The sequence below is a fragment of the Passer montanus genome, unplaced genomic scaffold, assembly GCF_014805655.1.
Source record: "Passer montanus isolate IOZ18808 unplaced genomic scaffold, ASM1480565v1 scaffold3, whole genome shotgun sequence".
Classification (NCBI taxonomy): domain Eukaryota; kingdom Metazoa; phylum Chordata; class Aves; order Passeriformes; family Passeridae; genus Passer; species Passer montanus.
The window spans coordinates 5,897,082-5,918,942 of record NW_024367707.1 but is presented as its reverse complement, the minus strand read 5'-3'; the positions used below and the strand labels follow the sequence as shown (position 1 = coordinate 5,918,942).

General features: G+C 40.2%; 1 protein-coding gene across 3 annotated transcripts in view; it reads right to left on the bottom strand.

The window, feature by feature from the left end:
• Nucleotides 1-21,861, bottom strand: part of MAP3K15 (mitogen-activated protein kinase kinase kinase 15) — an 82,089-nt gene that overhangs the window by 59,023 nt on the left and 1,205 nt on the right. For 2 of the 3 annotated variants that reach the window (XM_039714052.1, XM_039714053.1), the window contains exon 1: nucleotides 13,692-13,779. In XM_039714052.1, coding sequence (XP_039569986.1) covers nucleotides 13,692-13,764 — 73 coding nt within the window. In that variant the 5' untranslated portion in view covers nucleotides 13,765-13,779. Of the gene's footprint in view, nucleotides 1-13,691; nucleotides 13,780-21,627 lie in introns of those variants that run through there. The other variant, XM_039714056.1, reaches the window with a different exon arrangement.

The following is a 21,861-nucleotide window of genomic DNA, read 5'->3' as shown; positions in this document are numbered from 1 at the left end:
AATGAACAAAGCTAGGATGCAACGCCAAAAATACTTCCGTTTCAGTTATCTTACATTTTTCTCATGATTTACACTAAAATTCTTAATTTACAGTTCTTTAAAAACAAGATGTGGCTCTACACTTCAAACATGCATTTAGAATGGCTGATACGAGAAATAAGAATTTCCTTAAACTTCCAGAGACACATTAAAAGAAGTAACTTCAACACTAATATGTGCTTTGCAAAACTTGATTTATGAATAGAAACATAAGTCAATCAGAGTTCATTCTCAACTCCCATTCTCCATAACAAAAGAGCCTGGTCAGCCAAATGCACTTCTGGACTTCCCTTGACAAATTTAGGTTCAACCTCCATTACAGACAGGGGTGAAGCAAAAGCCAATGGCAATTTTTATCAAATCTTACCACGCATGAGAAAGGTTATGTGATAATGAAATATTTCACACAGGTCTAAACCACCAGTGGGGAGGGTCTCCTATGTTAGATGGAAGAAGAGCAGGGGAAGGTACAGCCCCTCGGGAAGAACAGAAGGCTTCCAAGTGAAAATCTGCACAATGCATCCACCAGATGCAGTAGAGGCTTGGGGATGTGCTTAATGTTGCATGTGACCAATTTCAAATTATTCTGGAACAGAATATTTAAAGTTATGGCTTCTTTTCTGCATTAGCAAGTCATGTTCAAAAGAGCATACCCAGAAAAATGTGTTCTCCCTCATTTCTTCTTAAGCATAACATATATTTTCAACTTATTTTATTCTCTAGTAGTTGCCTATGAAATTATTTTCATCCTGAAAGTAGTCAATTTTTGTCATGAACCCAAAAACTGATCTCAATTTATTATGTGATTGCAGTTCATTTGTCTAGGCTTTTGTTTCCACTGTAAAATGATTATGGTATGTGTGTATTTGTAGTGCATTAAGGTAATTCAGCACTATTGCTTATACAGCCCTGATTAGGTCTGCACTGTTGCAGCAGATGGCACATAATTCATTTCTTATACTACAGTTTACATATTTTAACCATATTTTAACTCTGGTGTGTCTACCAGAGCAGAGAAGAGACAAATAACTGTGACAACTGAAATGAAGATTAGAGATCATTAACTGTGGTAAAACAGGAGACTATGAAACTAATAAATAATTCAACATGGAAAACATTATTAAAGAGGTTAAGATCAGAGAACTTATTTTTCTATCTTGAAATGCACCCAAAGGCATCATATAATTAATGATCTAAATAAAACACAAGTCTTTATATGGCTTTTTTATGATTTATGGAATTGTTAGCAAAACCAAAAAGGCCAATTTTGGCATCAGCTTTTGGGATCTGTAAGTTAAAAAGTAATAAACAGACGAAAATTAAGAAACGGCCTGCAATATGCTGATAGTTAAACAGAATCTAGGAGGCTGAACAGAAGAAAAAGGTCAAAAAAAATCTGCACTGCTTTCAACTTCTAATCTAAGACTCACCTCCATCCAGCCTTATCCATGTGCAGATCAAGAACCTCACTCTACTATTTTGGATTCATTATTTTTTCAGCATTTGGAACCTTTCTATACATAATAAATTCCAAAAACTCCCCCAAACTTAATGTGATAATAGAAATATTATTGGAGGGAAATGCAGAACTCAGCCCTTTGCTATTCACTAGCACCCTGCAAATTATGAACCTTTACATTAGTATTGCTCCAGTTGATTGGCTACTTGCATCATAGTCAATAAGTAAAAAAATATGTCATTTCTTGAAAACCAGTGAAGAAAACTGTCAAATTCTGCAGAAGAACAACAACACTCCTAAAGAAAAAGAAATTAAAATCCTTAATTCAGGATACACATTAATTTTGATTTCTCCACAGCTCTTAAAAGAAGACAATACCAAAGTTTTTACAGGGAAGTAATTATGGAAAAACTTGGTGAATTTGAAAACCAGGAACCCTTTGCAGCTTCCATTTCAGCTAAAACAAAAGGCACACCATTCTCAACTTTAATACATATTAAATGCATTAATATGTAACATACTCCCAGCAACTGGGAAGCTCAAGGTAATAAAGCACATTTGTAGCAACTACCAACAGAACTGTTGAGGTGATTTCTCAGCACAGTTTCTTACACCAGCAAACTGTCAGTGTCCTCCATTAGATCCTAGGCACAAGCCAATGTTAGTGTAAAAATACTGTCAACATTTATGATGATACTATGGCTCTCATAATGAATCAAGTTTCATTTAAATCTTACTGCTTTATAATCATGGCATCCTGTAAAAATCTGCTTACTTTTCTCAGAAAAAGTAATTGTTCCAATTACAATCTAAAGCACAAAATTAAACCCAGATATTGCCTTAGAAGCTGGAAGAGTCAGGAGAAAAAGCTCTTTTTTTAAATTTAGGAACTTCTGGTGTTTCAATTCAACCTTTTCAAGTTTGCAATATTATAGCATGAACTTTAATAACATCATTGGCTTGCTATAAGGCCAGAAATGGTAATAAAAATAGAAACCAATGAATCAGTAATGATTTGTTCTGCAATATAGATTTGTGTATGTTATAATCGTATTAAACGTAATTTTAAAAAGTATTTCATATATTTCAGGCTACACTTATCTTCCTGTAGATTAAAAACAAGTGCTGCACTTATGTATAAATACTAAAATTAAAATTAACTGTAATAGTTCAGAAATCGATTAGAAACCACCTTTAAGAAGAAGACTGTTTTATAAGCTGCTTTTGCAAAAGAGTCCTAGAGTGGCTGGAGCCTTGACTGCAAATTCCAGTCTACTGCCTTCCTCAGAAAAGGAAACACAAGCATGCACACTGGATGTCTGAAACCTTTTGATGTACGGAGGGCACTTCCTTTGGAAAGGGTGTTTAGTTCACAGGCAAAAGGAAGTGATTCAAAGGACAGGAAAAATAAGAATTAAATTAGGTATCAATCCTCATATTAGTGTGGGAAAAAAGATTTCTTTCTGTTCACATACAGTAAGCACTGAAAAAGAAGTGACATTAACAGGTTTTATTAATGACACCAACCACAAACTGGAGAAAGAAGAAAACTTAAATACTGGCCAAATAATTTTTAATTCCCTATTTTAAAATTGTTATGTTGAGAAGATTACACAGTGAATCTACATTATCCATATAGAGAGTCTGACTATAAAATGAAGCAAAATCTAAACATAGTTATAGTTATATCTTACAGTTATAACTTACTTTTGACAGTGCTAATGGATTTGTTAAGTGTTTTGGGAATTCTGAAAACCTGGGCATCAAGTGGCAAAAATTCTGGAAAGTGCTTTTCCATGGTTTGCCTGTTTGCTCAGGAAAACACAAAAACTGTTGTAAAGTGGTAATTTCAGACCTGTGCTGTTTTAAAAACACAGAGCAACACCTCTATTTTTTTTTCTCAGACTGAGATTGTCATTTGCCTTTTACTTAGTTGTGGCATTACATCTGCAACAGGTTTTATGTTATAAAGTGATTTACTAAAGAGAAAGGCCAGCACACCCCAAAATGTGTGACTTCTCGTCCCACTAAGCAATATGGAAGGCAACCATGTAGAAACTAACAATTATAAAAGCCAGCAGTCTTAGAACCACAAACACAGAGGGGAAAGTCATACCTCTCTTTTACATTTCCTCCTTTTTATGTGTCAAATCTTGCTTTGGAAACCAGTTTCACATCCTTCCCTGTGAAACTGCTCTGCTCAGTGAATGTGAATGCAGTCAGGGCTGAAGATGAACTGTGCATTAGCTAAGCAGCAGCAGCATTCTTGACTAAGGAAAGCTTGCTCTTAAATAACTTTCCTGAAAGGACTATGCAAATCCTGAGCTCAGCTCTTACTAGGAAACAAAAAAAACCCTAAATTTTTCAGATGAGCCTTTCCATCACCCAGAAGCATTGCTAACTGTAGCAATTCAAGTGATTGCTTTGCTCCATTAACACACAACACATCAACACTGGCAAAGTCCCACCTCCAGAGACAGTTCTGGCAACAGCTGTGTTAAGCAAAGTGGGCCAGCTGGTCTTTGTGTGGAAAGCAGACACAAGAGGAGGAAGAGGAGGAGGAACAGCTGACAACTGAATGTGTTTCTAACCATAGCATTTGGGTGATGCTACAAAGTCCTTTCATGTGGCCCAGAAAGGCAGCTCCTCCTTCCTGTACATGTGAAAATTTTGGAACACTCAAACTCAATCCTCAGCTCCTGAAATAATGCAGGTTTGAAACTACCAGAATGGTTAAAACTTACCAAGAAAAGTTGTAGTGTTTACAGTGTGATTACACTGAAGGTGGAGGTAAGAAAGCTGGAACACTTTTTTTCCTGTATAGATAATAGGAGTGCTTCATACAGCCTCCAGTGAAAGCCCTGGGAGAACCCCCAGTGGCCTGAAATGGCACAGGAATGAGCACTTTCTGGAGAGCCATGCTGCAGGTGATGAAATGTGAAGTGCAAAGAAGCAGAAAACGGAATAATCCAGTGTATCAAAAACAGAGGCACAGCTACAGCAACATAGCTGGAGTGAAACTAGTTATGAATGCAACCAGCACAGCACCATGTACACAGAGCCTGGCAGCATTTAATGTAAATAAAGAATACAAAACCTGTATTTATTTTAAATATTTAGTAGAGTCATAACTAGAGAGAAACTTCTTGTTCTTGAGATCAGTTCTCACCTGTAATATTTCGTCCTTTTGATTTCAAGTTCTAGCTTTGGTAACATTTGAAAATTTTAGTCTTAGGCTATCTTAGCAGTATTTGATATTACAACATTCACTGGCAATTCCCATGCAGCACAATCATCCCTCAGATGATCCTGTGAAAATCAGGCAACCATGCAAAACAACAGAACAGATAAGACTGAGGGGCCAGTGCTCATCTCTGGCTTTTGTATTTCTGTACAAACTCCCCCTTTCATACAAACAACTCCCCAACAGGGTTACATTCAGACCTGAACATTGCAGCCAGTAAAGTAATCACGTTAGTGCTGTGGTGTTACTTTACAGATACTGCATCTTTCATCTGTCCTCTGGTACACGGAACACACACTAAAAATAGAATTAGAACATATTTTTCATGCTTCAGTGACATTTATTGCAACTCAGGAGAAACTAGTATCTAAACCAACTCATTTTTCTAAAACACTACAAAGTATTTGTGCCATATTTATAATTAATACATATTCCTTAATAGCTAAATGTCTGTTCCAAAAATTACATCACCCAAGAAACTACACTTTAGTTGAGAGGAACAGAACAAATTACAGCAGGTGAGCAACACTGCCAGTTCTGGGAGTTGATCTGTAGCCTGAGTTCTCATTTATTTTTATGACTTGGGGTTTTCTTATTCATTAGACACATCATCTGAAGCTTTTCTATTTTCTGCCCTGAAATTGCATATTAGGAACTATTCTGTTAAATGGAAACAAGGACTCTTCCAAAAACCTTTGACAGCAAAGGCTTTAAGAATCATTTTAGATACTTCTTAAATACTATTAAATTCACAGCAAAACTAAGTTTCGAACAGGGCAAGAAAAGAACAGGGAAATTATACTGATCTAGAAAAGCAAAAAATGTGCTGATAGAATGCCTATGCTTACTATTTCTTTAATGATCTCCAGGGAGAGTCTTTCAGACTCTGCCAAATCAGAATATAACCAGCACCCACAAGAACTGGCATGGGAAGAAAAGTAATGCAGTTCATGTAATACAGAGGCATTCAAGCTCAGAATGTGTTTTTAATGCTTTGCTCAAGTATGAAGAAGAAAAATACTCTATGATTGGAAACACCTGAAAATAATTTCTTTCAGAAGATAGCATAATTTGTGAATTTTTTGGTCTTTTTTTTTTTTTAATAGCTGGCAGTTTAGAGAAAGAAGGAAACAAAGACCTAATCCTCAAAGAACTCTTCTTGAAATATTGAATTGCAGAAGTTAGGAAATATATAATTCACTGTAAACAGTGCATGCCTAGGCTTAGAAATTGCTTAATATTTTCCATGACAAAGCTTCGCTTTCAGTCCTTTTTAACTTTGCCAGTCTTTCCTTCAGGTTGTTGTTTTGGTGGTTTTTGTTTTTTTTTCTTTTTTCTTTTAAGAGAATTAAAACCAATCAAGTCATTCTGAAACTGTATTGAAGAACTTATTTTTCTGGCCACTGTTAAACATCCTCTCATGCCAAATGAAGAAGCCTTACTGCTTTCAAGCAGCAAATCAGAAATTTGTCAGATGGGTGATCTACTTCCAGCAGTTTGGAAGCAACTCCTCTTAGCCCCATGAAATGCTGCTCGTTCCAAAGTGAAGTTATCGGCAGTGAGCTGGTCAGAGTCACAAGGGAGATGTTTGGTCTCAGACGAGCCTTTCATCACTGCCTTCACTGTCAGCCCAGAGAGCAAAAGCACTTTTCCAGCTCCATTCCCCTGATCTGTCAGAAGCCAACTTCAGATGAACTGCAGCCCAGAAGTGCCAGTTTCTCTCCACTACCCATGAGAGGAGTCCAAGCAACTGCAGACACCCACAGTGAAGGTGTTCAGTGCCATGACGCCCCTTCCACAGAGCCTCACAGCTCTGCTTTGAAGGATTTCATTAACCACTAGGGCATTCCAGTCAAGAATTAGATCATCTCAGCAGATGCATCCCTGGATGTGTTCCCACCAGTTAACCAACCAAATGGCCAATGGAGAAGGACTATAGCTCTTTCTCATCAGTACTTACATCCTCTCTACCTGTGAGAGAGGAAGGACTGTCACAATTCAAACCCTCACCTAAGATTTCCAGGCATCTCTCAAACACCTAACTCTTCCTTGAGTTTTCCATAAATCGGGAGTTCATCTGTGAGTCCCAGTTTCCAATGTTGTTTGTTTTGGCACTCGGTATTATACAACTGTGGGGATGACTGTTCTTTAAGAGGTATTAGTGCATGCACAATCTCAGCCCAGGGTCTTTTCTCTTACTCATATAACCTGTTTAATTACATTGAAGCATTGACTATAACCTCCCCACCTACGGATGAAATTTACAAATGAGTTAAATTTTCAGCAGAAATACCTTCAAGCCAAATATAAGCATTGCATTTCCCTGCAAGACAAAGTCATTAATATAAAAGCTAGTAATAGACTTAACCTTCTATTTTTTTATCCTTTCATACCATAGCTTGTGAGGCCCCAGGAACAACACAACCTCAAGTGTGAGGGAGTTTACTCACAGTAGTATGAGAGGTCGAAGTCAAAAAGATAATATCCACACACACTGTCTCCAGAAACTCACAGCACAGACCCCTTTACACAGCCTTCCTTCCTTGAGGAAGGATTGTAAAAATTTACCCATTCTGGGACCACAGTCATGGATCTTTAGTTACCAACAACAATCAGATCAGATGGATGCTGCCAAGATCTACACATTGGTAAGAAACTAATTATAAACACTGTGACATGCACAAGAGATCGATACCTATATCATTTCTTTGTAAAACTACACTGTTCAAGATCCCAGGTTAGGAACTGAGAGAAATCTCATTGTTTGCATCTCAGCCTTTTCAGTGTTGTCGTGGCTCAGGCAGATGAATGCTTATTCACCTGCAACTCCTACCTCTTTCACATGATCCACTGAGTCTCTCTCTCATTGTCCTGTTCTCCCCATATCCATCAACCTATCTTTAACTTGGCAATTTCTGGCTAACTCAGCACTAGCACAGTAGCAGACAGAAGCTCCATCACTGTATCTAATCAGTCCTGCGAGTACTATCAGCTACCAGCTTCACACTATTGTCCTGGCAAAGTACATGAAGAAACTGTTAAGCTTACAACAATTGAAAGAAATAACAGCTAAAAACTTAATTTCAGGACAACTCACTTTTTACATTTTGTGTAACAAAAGACATTTGCATCTATGACTTAAAAATCCAGTTCTGTAAATAGTGAAAAAGACTCGAGGTTGAGATGGTACACATCTCTTAGAATCACTCCCACTGAATTATAACCATATTTCATGAGTGCCAAAATGAAGTACTTACATTTAAAAATCACTGTTATTTAAACCTCGTAAACATGCACCCATCACAAGTAAAATGGAAAAAAAAGACCCAATGGGAAAGCAAATTAAAGAAATTTGCTATTTCAGGTTGACATCAATCACTTGACCATGTACAGTGTAAAAAGCAAAAAACAATCACTAGAAGTTTCAGGATAAACAATCCTTCCTTTATATATACTGTGAAATACTCTATCACAGACAGATAGGTAGTGATGCTGGCTACCTAACTATAGTTAAAATACACTGAAGAATCTTAACATTCTAATAAACTTTTTTCAACACAGCTGTGCTGGTTTTGGGTGAGATAGAGTAAATTTTCCTTTTCTTTTTTTTCATTGCCCTTTTAAACCCAATAGTCTGGTCCAAAGGGAGAAGGGGTGCAGATTTTAATAGATACACCTTTCCATGGCTGCAACCATGATTTGAGCTGCGTGTCACAAAAACTGCTTATAGCAGGAACCACTGGAGGAGAAGCCTTACAAGAAGCAGTGCAAGTGCAGCAGTGGCCCAACCTGAGCTGGCCTTGGTGCCAATAACACAACAAAAGCAGCTTTTGCCTTGTATGAAACTGTTCTTTTCTCTACCCACGAGTTGTTTCACTTCTACTCTTCCAGTTCTCTCTCCAAGCCTGCTGATGAGGGAGGGAGGGAGGGAGGGAGGGAGTGGTGTTCAGCTGCCTGCTGGGATTCCCCCACGAGAACAGCTCGCAGCAGACCAGTGACTGTGGGGTACGTGGGGAACAGAGCACTTCCCATCAGCCTCACTGGCTGCTGACTTAAGCAATGAGACCGTGACAGAGGCTGACAACATTGCAGGAATAAAAAGGGCATTATCATGGCTTAAGCAGCTGAATGCTTGCCCGTGAAACTGAATTCCATACCTGCTTCTTCCTACCCCAGAGCTGCTGTGTGATGCTAGCCTAGTCACACACACTGGGATTTCAGAGATGGGCTTGTTGACCATGCAGTTATTAAGATTCTGAGGAAAAAAAAATACCCCACTGGAACAGAAACAGTGATTTTGAAAAACAGAGCCCTCATTTTAAAGGTACTTGGTAACAAAACAAATGCCTTAGGAGAGAAGAATCTTCCTAATATTTTACCTAAGCAATTCACTTCTATCATCCTACGGTATGACTGGTATGGTATGACTTAGAACTTGAACAGTCTCTGATTCAGCATCTGCAGTCTTCCACCTGCAAAACAGCTGAGAATCTACAGAATAATCAGTATGCCTGTTCATACCTCAAAAAGACAGGCATTTCCATTTTTCATTTGACCTTTATAAACAAAGGAACAGTAAAGAAGCAGCATTTGAAACTTCTCAAAGAGTATTTAAATAAGCCACATGTCTCATTTTTTTTGTTCACAGATGTAGACAAATGAAGATTCCAGAGGTTGCTCATTTCTTGCTTTAAATCTCTGTATCCAGAACACTGAAAAAATGCTTATCAGTCATAGATGATCTGAAGACACCTGTTCAATAATTTTCCCTATTTATATACTCAGTATATTAGAAATTTTGATATAGATGCCAGACAATGAATAACTGTCTCACATCATATATACTTTTCACTATGCCAACTCATTAAGAATAACACTATTTCCTAATTTTTTTTCTGTGAGCCAAAGAACCTACTAACTCTACTGGACATTTTTCTGCCCCACTGAGTATCAGAGAAGAAAAGAAACAGCAGAGTAAATTAAAAGCAGGCAGTTCACACTTGCCTGCTGCACTAGTAGTGTGCCAAGGCTCACATGAAACCATTTCCACTGCAGTGCACTAGAGTGGAGTCAGTCAGCTCCAGAGAGCATGCAGAAAAAACACCCCAAGCCTGAACCTAATTTGAACCTTGCCTGTAATTGGAGGGGGAGTGGGTCTGTGGAATGAGAGAGGTGAACTTTATTTAACTTCTCCTGCACCTCTGCACTTCCTACACTGGGTCATCAAAGGCAATCAAAGGGAATGAAGTACAGAAAAAAAAAGTTACATAACTGGATAACCTGGCCTAAGTGAAATTAAAGAGTATGAAAGTCAGCAAGGAACATTGTCCCTTTCTCCCCAGCTGCAGCCAAATCAATTTTTAGGTCAAGGAGGTTAGATAAGCTTCAACCTTTTAGACACTTATCCAAACTAAACCATTTGAGAATTACCCATCATTTAATGTTGAATACCTTGGCTGGGGAGCATAAAAAACCTGCTAAATCTGCACATCTTCCATAGGTCACACACTGGCCAACAACATATATAAAAAAAAATGGAGAAGTAAAATTATGCTGATCTTTATCTTATTATCAAGGAAATGTAATAAGAAAAGTAATCAAAATATAAGGAACTAAAATAGAAAAAATATTTCCGTACACTAAAGCGCATAAATCTGGGTTAAACTAAGACCTTCTTCCTTTCTTTATTTAAAAATATAACATATCAAAAAAGTGAGACTTTCTTAGTCTGAATCTCTTATTTTTTCCCAAGTATGTTTCTTAAAAAAAATATCATGCGACATCTCCATCATTAGCACTGTGAATTTTACGTACCAAACGGAGGTATCCCACCTTATAATTATATTACAGATTTCCTCTTTGATTGTATTGATTCCCATACTGGCATTTAGGACCCACATAAAGCACAGTACGTTATACACAGAAAAAATGTTACTTGAGGAAAGGCAGTATTATTAAAGTGAAAATGCAGATAAAGTTTACATAAAGCCAGGGCATCATCTGTGAGCCAAGAGACTTGCACTCACATACAGATACCAAGTCCTTGATATACTACTCCGGATACTGGGCAGATGTGGATTCACTCTGCTATTTTTATCTTTCCTGTAAACAGTACAAGCTTTACGTGCTGGTCTAAAAGACTGGATGTGCTACTGAAAAAATCCTTATGTACCACTCAGTGCCGTAGTTAAAAAAATTGGAAGCTTCCATTAAAAAATGAGAGAAATCAATTTCAAGACAATATTAAGAGATCAATAAAACCTAGAATTTTAGTAGAAGATGGACTTTCTAGAGTCATAGCCATTATCTACTAAATCTTTAACTATTCTATAAATACAGCACACATCCAGCATGTAGACAAAGAACATTAAGCACGAACACGGACTGTTTGTTATCACAACAGGGGAACCTATTCCCTAAGATCTCTATAGAATCAGATGAATATTAGTACTTCCAAATGGTGATTCAGGCAAAATGAATCACATGAAATTGTGATTTTACAACAAACCTCTAAACATGGTCTCCAGCATTTCGCAGGATGCGTCGCCTCAAAAACACGGAATGGTTTAGGTTGGAAGGGACCTTAAAGGTCATCTAGTTTCAACCCCTCTGATATGGGAAGTGACACCTTCCACTAGTCCAGCTTCCTCAAGGCCCCGTCCAACCTGCCCCTGAACACTTCTAGGGATGGGGCACCCACAACTACTCTGGGCAGCCTGTGCCAGAGTCTCGCCACCCTCACAATAAAGAATGTCTTCCTTATATCAAATCTAAACCTCCCCCTAATTTTAGGTTAAAGCCATTCTCTATTGGCCTATTTATAAGCCTTTGTAAAATGTCCCTCTCCAGTTCTTTTGTAGCCCTCTTTAGGTACTGCAAGGTGCTATAAGGACTCCCCAGAGCCTTCTCTTCTCCAAACTAAACAGCCCCAACCCTCTCAGTCTGTCTTCATGGGAGAGCTGCTCCAGCCCTCTGATCATCTTTACAGCCTCCTCTGGGCTCGCTTCAACAGGTCCACATCCCTGCTATGCTGGGGCCCCCAGAGCTGCAGGGATTCTCATCATAGCAGAGGGAGAGAATCCTTCCCTCTCCCTGCTGGCCACACTGTTTTGGATGCAGCCCATGATGCAGCTGGCTCTCTGGGGTGCTGGGCCATGTTAAGTTTCTCATCCACCAATATCCCCAGGCTAACCTGTACCTTGTCATGGTGAGAAGATGCAAGAAAGTTTAGATTTAAGATGCTAAATTCTGAATATTTATCTTTAAAATTGCCCTAAATACTCAAGCTTATGAAAATTAACGCGTTATTCTTCTCAAAATTTATATTATACCATCACAGAGGCACTACTGCAAAACTGGTAATCTGAAGAGGCATTAAAGGGTAAAATAGAATTTAGAATAATCAAACATTCTTTTTTTGACTTGATCACAAGCCAGAAGGTGAAGACAGTTTCTGGTTTTCCCAAAACAATATGAAGACTTACCTAGTTTCGTTACGATAATAAGCAAAAAGCTAAGTTTATCAGTTCCACAATTATCATGAAATCAAATTAAGAAATCCATTTCAACCATTTTCAGACTTCATTGTCATTTGAATACTTTCTCCAGCTGACAACAACCCCTAACTTGTCAGTTATCTTAAGCCTCATAAACAGCAGTAGTAAAAACAAGCACAGTGCCTGGCTTTGAGCTTGGTAATCATGTCCTCTTTTCCAACTGGGTTTAAAAAGACTGAAGCATACCAAATATCCATTGGCAAAGAAAATACCAGAAACAAATATCTCAGTTCCAGAGAAAGCAGAGCTGATGCTGATAAAAGCTGACAGTTACTGCGTGAAACAGGATTGTGCACACAGAAGTTCTGCTAAGCAAGGCAGCCCAGTACCAAACAGTAACACCATTGTAAACATTAGCTTTTCTCCTGCAAATTTTTATTATCTACTAAGATTAGCACAACAGCAATGACTGGTCTAGCACTGTTAGAAAGCAACACACAGACAGAATACAGCTTGTACTGTTTCCATTTACCAGTTTCCAACCCCAGTTTCACCTTGTCACTCTCCAAGCAAAGGCAAAACTAACAACAAATGTCTCCCTCAGCACACAAATTAGCAGAAAGAAATTTCTTTCTTCGGTTTCTGTGAGTGAAAGGCAGCAACAGTAGAGTTAATGCAGCTAATCTTCAGCTGAGTGAAATTATTATGGGCAGATATTTTTCTGCAATAGAAAAAACCTGCAGCTTTTCTGTGACTAAGGCAAAGCCACTTGATTAAACACAATTTCTTGTGGCTCATCTAGCTACTAAATAGTTGTAAAAAATTTAAAGAGAAGGGGGGGAGAAAGGAGAGCAATGAAGTGGCAAATAATTCACTACCCCAAGTTTAAAAAAGTAACTTAGCTATTATTTTTCCAACAAGTTTCATAGAATCTACCAGTGGTTTTGACTTGCTTGGAGGCATCAAAGCACCACTATTCATGGAAAGCACTGCCAGCACCAATAGGAAACTGAAGAATTTTGGAGAAAGCTCATTGTCACACATCTGATTTACATGGAAGTTTGTTTTCCAGAACTAGTGCATTTTTGGCATACACTTCAAAAGCTTTAGAAATCATGTGATAAACACTACCATGTGATAAACACTTTTCAAATTGTTGAGAGGCTCTTGACCACCCATGGTTGAGCTACACTTCTGTGCATGAAGGGTTGTTTTACTGAACAGAAAAATAGCCCCAAAAATGGAAGGAATCCAGACACATATCCCTCCAACATGATACAAAATAAAAAAAATTGTACTGGAACAGGGTTAAAAAAGCACTTCAAGATTCTTCTCCTTGTGTTTGGCTTTAAAAAGATATTGAAGACTTTTTAAACACAATTTAAGCATAAAAGCAGTATATACTAGAATAGACAGAGCTGTAACTTCTGCTGTGATCAACTGGAGTACTTACTTCCCTTACTGCTGGATTTAGCTGTACCATCCACATCAACAGAAGGCTGGGGATGTAGTCCTAACAGTGTCATTGCTGTTTCACTACATTTCAGATTTCTGCCTGTCATCAGAGCCCACTGCAGTTAAAGAAGGACTGTGCTAACCAAGGCTGGGATCATACACCTTCAATGGAATAAAAGCTGGGGTACACATTTTAAAGTCATGAATCCCATTGGGCTTTGCGCTCCAAGACATAGCAGCTGTTCAACTACTGACTCAGACAAAACTTTAAATGCTCTAAGTATTACCAAAGAATATCTGAGACGTTTCAATTCCACCACCTTGAACACACAGCAGAATCACTGATCTCATCAGGCTGAGTACTACGAAGGATAAAAAAAGCGTGAGTGGTTTCCCATGACACAGCAGTCCAGTACTTGTGTCAGAATTCATGTCTTTTCCTTGCAGAGAACAGTGATGCAATTTTTGCTCCTGGCACGTTTCTATAATCAGCCCAACCTCCCAGAAAAGGTGAAAATATTTGCAGCACTTCTGAAAGAAGACAGGTCAGGTGAAATTATACTGCGAGCCACGTTCGCCCCACTGACTGCCTGCTGAATCCCCCTGACCTCAGCAGACACAGGAGCTCCGCTGTTTACATCCAGCCTGTGCCAGGGGGCAGGACAAAGCAACAGCTGCAAGCCCTCTCTTGGCTCAGCCTCAGGCACCCTTGTTGCTGTTCAAAGGTAGCCTGAGGCTAAAGCAATTCACAGCCCCCCTGAAGTGCATGGCAACCCGAGCCTACCGTGTTCACAGATTTCACCTGCAAGTGGCAAACCACATTGAGGCCCTCCTAAGAAAGACCCTACACCATCTCAGCTGCCAAAGGTTAGTCACATAACACCCTTGCAGCTGCTCCTGCATGTGCATGGAAGTAGCAGCATACCCTGAGTATCTCCAGAACACAGGTTTGCAGTCAGAGTTTGAATTTGAGGCTTGTGATGCTGGCAAAAGATACTTGGGCCATTGCATGTCCCCCTTCCTGCAGTCCCTGATGGCAATGAGGCTTGTTCCTAGGAATGGAACACCAGGTGAGTACTGCAGGAGGAACTGTCTGAATGCATAATTAATGCACTCCAGAGATGGGGAGCCAAGATGTTCAGCACTGACTTTGGTGCATGTTGGCCTGCAGAAGGATAGAAAATGCTGGCAGAGAATGGGTCAGCTGGTCTCCTGTGTTGCAAGCAGCTTCCAGGTGGAGCTCCCTTCCAGCATGGAAACCTGCAGCCTGAAGATGGGAAACATTGATTTTCTGATAGTGAGTAAAAAACACTAAGATCCGGTCACACGTGGAGATAAATTCCAAAAGCAGCTACATAGGTGCTTTGTTGCTTTGGAATGGTGAACTCTCCAAGGCTAAAGACTGTTGACCTGTACTCTTCTAGCCAAACCTGCTTATATTATAAGCCTTTAGACATAAACTGCTGACCAAATCTGAGACTAAGTGGACCTAGCCACACCTAAACTCCTCTGAGTTTAGAAAGCAAGGGGGTCTCAGTAAAGCTCGTAACTGGAGAGACCATGACCCTATGGCACTATTGTCTGTTTTAATAGATTATAGTTATTTACATATTGCATTACAGCAGTATTTAGACATTGAATTAGCAACAAATCAAATAATAATCACACATATAACCACTGTATCCTACTTCTTGTTCCTGTCTAAGAGCTCTTGACTGCTCTGACACAAGCCCATACTGAGGAAACTAAAACGTCTTGAGTTCTCAACTAGGTTTTCCACAAGTCCTTACAAGTCAGATGATCTTTACCTCAAGGCAAACCAGGAAATTACCTTTATTAGCCTGTAAAGGCTACCTTTTAACTAGCATGTGGAAGTGTGTTTAATTACTTACCTTTTAAATAGCATGCGCAAGTGTAATTTAACAATTAAAAAGGCAATGTATGATTACACTGATAAAGGAAGAGCATGACTGCAGAACATAGTATGAGCTACCATGTATCTACCATGATTTGTCTATTTTATGGAGGATGGAAATTAAAGCAATGTAATTAACCCACATAAGCAAGCACTTCCTTTATTTTTGTTTAACCTAATTTTGAGACTGCAGGTCTAGGAGACACAATTCTTACACCTATGAAGAATATACTACACACAGCACAGCAAGACTGAGCAAGCATGCAAAGGATATGAGTGGCTGGGAGTCACTGAAAGTCAACTTGAAATGCAAAAAGGCAGAACCAGAGATCTGCTTGCCAGCATCTCACAGTCAAATGGCACACTAGATTCCTTCAGAGCAACTTAGGGACTATATGAAAAATATTTTTGCATGTAATTCTTTAAAAAAAAAACAACCTTTAGAATTTGCAGACTGGTATGCATAGCCAGCACAGTTCTTTACTCCTATCAGAGGAAAAAAAAACTATATCAGAAGAACATTCACTGATATGAAGGATTCCAGAAAATGCTACAAGTTTTATTTTTAAAAAATTAATTAATCAATATTAAAAACAAGCAACCAAAACCCACTTTAACTGCAGTGTTTTCAAAGGCCATGTGACAATAATTGGTCTTCAGAACTAAGGCAGTTCAATAGATGAAGCTGTTCCTCTCTTCAGAATAATCTTACATGTTCAAATTTTTGAAGTCATTTGTAATGGTTGTAATGGGTGTAAAAGCTTCTAAGTCTATTTAGTGAGACTCAATATGACTTATAATCACACAGTGAAAAATATTACTTGCAGAGTAAGTTTAAAAAAAAAAAACAGAAACACACAATCTGTATTGCATTTCATCCAGAACATGAGGTTTGAAAGGAAACCTAAGGAAAATGAAGGTGTATGAATTACACAATCAATCAATCAACCACAGAATTGAATTAACTAGGTTGGAAAAGACCTCTAAGATAATCAATCCAACTGTGTACTGTACTTCATCAAAAGCAGCATGGCTGGCAAGTCAAGGGAGGGGACTCTCCCCATCTACTCTGCTTTTGGGAGACCCCACCTGGAGTGCTGCATCCAGCTCTGGGCTTTCCAGCACAACAAGGTGGGGACCTGTTTGAGAGGCTCAAGAGGAGGACTGTGCAGATGGTGAGAGGGCTGGAACACATCTCCCAGGAAGATGGGCTGAGAGGGCTGGGGCTGTCTAGCCTGGAGAAGAAAAGGCTCTGGTGAGACCTCATAGCACCTTGCAGTACCTAAAGGAGGCTTCAAGAGAACTGGAGAGGGACCTTTTACAAAAGCCTGTAGTGATAGGGCAAGGGGGAATGGCTTTAAGATGAAAGAAGGCTGATTTACATTACTGTGAGGATAGTCAGACACAGAAACTGATTATGCAGAGAGGTTGTGGATATCCCAACCCTGGAAGTGTTCAAAGCCAATCTGGACAGGTCTTTGAGCAACCTGGTTTAGTGAAAGGTGTCTCTGCCCATGTCAGAGGGGTTAAAACTGGATGATCTTTAAGGTCCTTGCCAACCTAAATGGTTTTATGACAGTTACATACAGACCTGATGGTTGTTACTGTCATTTAAAACTGGCCTCACACACTTGGATATAAAAGGACTACAACACTGGTATATTAAAGGGTTTTGTTATCAGAATATTTGGTTTGATGTCACAATGCATTGCTGGAGACACCTGAAGTCGCCCTGGATGTGCAGCACCATACAGAGATAAAAGACCAGGTCCCAACAGCTCTGCTGCTGTACTAAAGCAGCACGATATCCAGCCCAGCTTCTTACCCACCACCTTCCTGTTCTGAAGATGGCTGGTTTGCTTCTCTGTACTTTTGTATTCTGTGGTGTATATATATCTTGAGATTTAAAGCAAATACACCCCTAGCCATTGAGTGACCTGTGTGGGAAAAGAAAAGAAAGAAAATATTTTAAGCATTCCTCAGAAAAACAGCAAACCCGGCATGCTGAAGTAAGCATCAGAGCACTAACCCTTAACTCCATCACTGCTCACTGTCACACCCAGGGGCAAAGATAAACTGCAGCAGGAAGGTATGATGAAGTTTGTTTAAAAGTTATTGCCCTCACCTGTCATTCCTGTCAGAGACTGTACTCCCTGCAGCAGAGTCAGCAAGAGAAGCCATGCCTCCAGCTAAGCTGCACGGGTTACCACGCTGTATATTATCCTAAAGCAGTGACAAGTGTTTACTGCACCTGATGCACTCAGCCTTCTGAGGGCACAGGGTTTCAGGGCAGGCAGCTGAGGAACAGGCAATAATGATTTCCCCAGCAGGTGCCAGAGCCTGAAAATAAGGATCCAGCAAATTTATTTCCTCCTTCTCCTCTCACAGTGCAACACAAAGAAAAAGAGTTTCAGGAACAAGAAATCAGAGTTAAGAGTGGTTCAAGTAGGGTACAGAAATAAGGAGGATCCATGTTTCAGTCTCTGATTGGGAGTCCCAAGCCTCTGGATGAAGACAAGTCTGAAGAGACAGGTATCACACCATGCATTTTGGGGCTGCCTTATCACACAGGATATTGATTAGAGAAGTTCATATACAGCAAAACATCAGAAACAGGCTTCAAAATATTCCCCTATACTCACAAATTATCTGACAGTTCCCTGGATTGTCAGAGGAATACTCACTTATCTCAGGTCAGCATTTAGTGCGGTTTCTCAGTACACCACTTGCTCTCTAGCCTCTCTTCCTTTCAGCTGATTTTCATCCTGCTGACTGTATAATTTCTAAACGCTGTGGTCAAATGGTCAAAGAAATATTCAAGCCTCAAAACAGATTGCAGCACATCCCTCATGAGGGAAAAGTATGATCAGCTACAGACAGGATTTCATAAACCAAAATGGGAACATCCAAAACCTGTATAACTGTACTTTGTACACTCCTTCACTTAACACTGCAGTCAAACCCTATTGCCTGGCACTTCAGGCACTAAGATTTGATAGAGTTTTGAGCAGACAATGAAAAGCTGCATTTTTTCTATCGAACATCACCCTTCCAGAGGTACAGGTCAGACATTTGACTTTGACATCATGTTTTCTTTGTTAATACATTCAGAACAGAAAGATCCTTTGCAGCTATGAATCATTCTAGCTGTAACATCACTATAGCCAAGTCACACTCACCTTTTCACTGTGTCTCTCAAGTTGTTTATGAATACACTACAGTGCCTATAGTTTGATTTTCTTCAGGGGGTAATTCTGGAGAATTCTAAAATTGTCAGTTAGCTCCAAGGCTCACTGTTCCTAGGGAAAATTACTTTTATTTTCTGCAAAAAAACTTCATGCTATTGCCCTGTGCCCAGTTTTAGTTTAAAAATATTACCTTTCTTTCTTCCCAGAGATACAGTCAATTTATGCAAGCATGATTGTTGCTCCTCTCTTAGGTAGATATCATTGACCATTTTTGGAAAACATAAATTACTTTGCTGACAGCTTGTTTCTAGCCCACACTGAGCAAAGAAATCCTATTTTTCTTTTACCAAGCTCTTATTCACGACTTTTAAGTTTGCTCTCGCAAGTGCTGTAGTTCTCCTTTAGTAAAGCAAAACCTTAGAAAGCTGAGTGATTTCTTAAGATCAGGGTCACCTGCATTACCTGCAGGTCTGCAATATCTAAGGCCCAAGGCATGCTTCCATACACAATAAAATTTCAAATGATGGGAAGTCAGTAATGACTACACTCAAGAAAAAAAAACACATATACTCTCATTATGGAATTTAAGTGGGTTTGTAGCACTTTTCTCAGTGTTCTACAGAAAAGCCATCTACCAGAAAACCTGCCTGCAGACAGGAAAGAGGTTTCTGTTGAAATTTTTTGTTGCAATCTGTCCTTAAAGTTTGCTGATTTTGTCACAAAAGGTACTTATAGATTCCTACTAAGTAAGGCAAATAATCTGCTTTGGAGGGGGCTGTCTAATGGCTGAGTAAAGGCTACAATTTCAGGCACAGTCAGGGAAAAAGGCTAATAGATAACATTTTTAACAAAGAGCCATCGATACTACTCACAATGAGACGGTCCCTTGGTCTTTGCTGCTCAGTCATTAAGCATTAGCAGGTGGTTAAGGTTCCACTAGTAAAACAAGAGATAGCAGCAGGCTAGCATCTCTTAGAGACCCCACCACTCGTTACAGAGCAAGAGGAACTGCTTTCCAAGGTTCTGCCCCCAACTACAGAAAGGAAAAATGTACTGTAAGAGATATCTTCAGTATGGGAAACACCTGCTTATCTTATCCAGGCAGCAATAAAACTTCTTCAGATTTTTTTCTTTTTAAAGTAAATACAAGGGAACTTCCTAACACAAAGGTCACCATGAGCCACAGGAGTGTTCACACTAATGCTCATTCTTAATGGTGCTCTTCAGAACTGAGCAGATGCCAGCAATCCCAGGCATACATCACAAAACTGAGACATTGTCCCCATGGTTGATCTCAAGTTGTCGCTACTGGAAAGAAATCCACAAAAAGTCTATTTTCAACATCTCATTTGGAAGAATACCAGATTATGAACTATCCAATTACTTTTTAATTGAAAAAAAAAACCCAACCCTGGATATGAGTGTTGAAGGTGTATCCAGTAAAAGGCACCTTACTATTACAAAGTGGTATTAATCAGTGATACAATTATCTTGGTCCAACAAGATGACTTGAATCCAAAGTCTGCAAAGTTAGGGCACACTCTTAGAGAAGAGACACTCACTTCAGAATGCAGTAATTTAAGAACCCCTTTTAAATAGCCGTTTCAGACTCTCAGTACAATGCACAGCAGGTGTGTGTCTAACACATTAATAGCATTATTAGTAGAAACAGAGGAATAATTCTGTGCTGATGAGTACATTAGTCTTACCTTCTGAGTGGCTATAAAAGAAATTACTAGGTTGTGTTTGTGTACTAAGACACACAAAGAATGTATTACATACTTGTCAATCTTGCTAGCAGAGACATAACAAAAACCCCTGACTGGGAAAAAAAAACTGACAAAAAAGGATGTGAGGTTCCTCAATATTTGGCTGACTTATTGGGATGAAATGGACTCATAATCACATGAGAATTTAAAACAAGACTGAAGTTTTAGGAAATATTCTTTAACACATCTCATGAGCAAAACAAAGTTCTTATGAAAGATGAACTGTAAAGATAGACTTAAAGAGTACTTTCCATCTTTGGAGTTTGTAAATTTTCAGCATTTCCTTATGCTGGCTCATACAGATAGGAGAAAAAAAAGTTTGTCTGCATGCCAGCAAAACGTCCACATACTCACCCTGATTAGTTTATAATACCTATTGGCTCAGAGGCTTCCAATGTGTGCTCAAAAAGCCCACAGTTCCCTGCCAAAGTGCCAAACCGGCCAGGTGTTTATGAGTGGAGAAGGGAGAGCAGCTTTCTTTTGAACCATCAGACAGACACCTGTCACCAGCTGGAACCTGAACAGGGTGGGCAATACCCACAAGTCTTCCTCAGGCCCCTTGTTGAGAGCAATGCAGAGCAACACACTTTGTTCTCATACAATTTCCCTGTCCAGTCTGAAGTGAGAGTGGTGAACGTGAAGCCTCTGGCCAAGCCAGATGAGAGGCCGGCGTGTCTTCGTCCTGTGTCTCACTCTAAGCTCCTCATCAGGCTGGCAGCTGGAAGAGGGTTCTCAGCAAACCACCCCAGCAGGAGCTCGGCTGTGCCTTAAGACCCGGGCCCACAGTCCTGCCGGGGCAACGCACCGTGGCGACTCAATGACCTCCTGCAAGAGCCTCAACTTTTTCTGTCATCTTCTCCTGCTCCCTGAGCTGGACGCGTTACACGAGGATCCCTTCGCACGCATCTCCCTGTCCCCAGACCCCTTGCCAAGGGCTCCGCTCCCCCGGTTCCCCGGCACCACCTTCACCGGCCGCGTCCCCGCTCGACCCGGGAAGGCGGCGCGGGGCAGGCTCCAGCCCGAGCCCCCGCCCCGCGTCCCGCCTCAGCCCAGCCCGCTCACCCGCGTCGTAGAAGGCGTCCAGCACCGCCGTCTCGCCGAAGTCCAGCTCGCCGAAGTTGACGGTGCTGAGCTGGGCTCCCTCGGCCTCGCAGGCCCGCAGCAGGCACTGCCGCGCCCCGGCCTCGGGGCTCCGCGCCCCGGCGCCCGCCTTGGGCGGGTCGTTCAGCACGTACACGGCCCGCAGGCAGCGCGGCCGCGGGGCTGCCGAGCCCACCTCCGCCGCCTCCGCCTCCG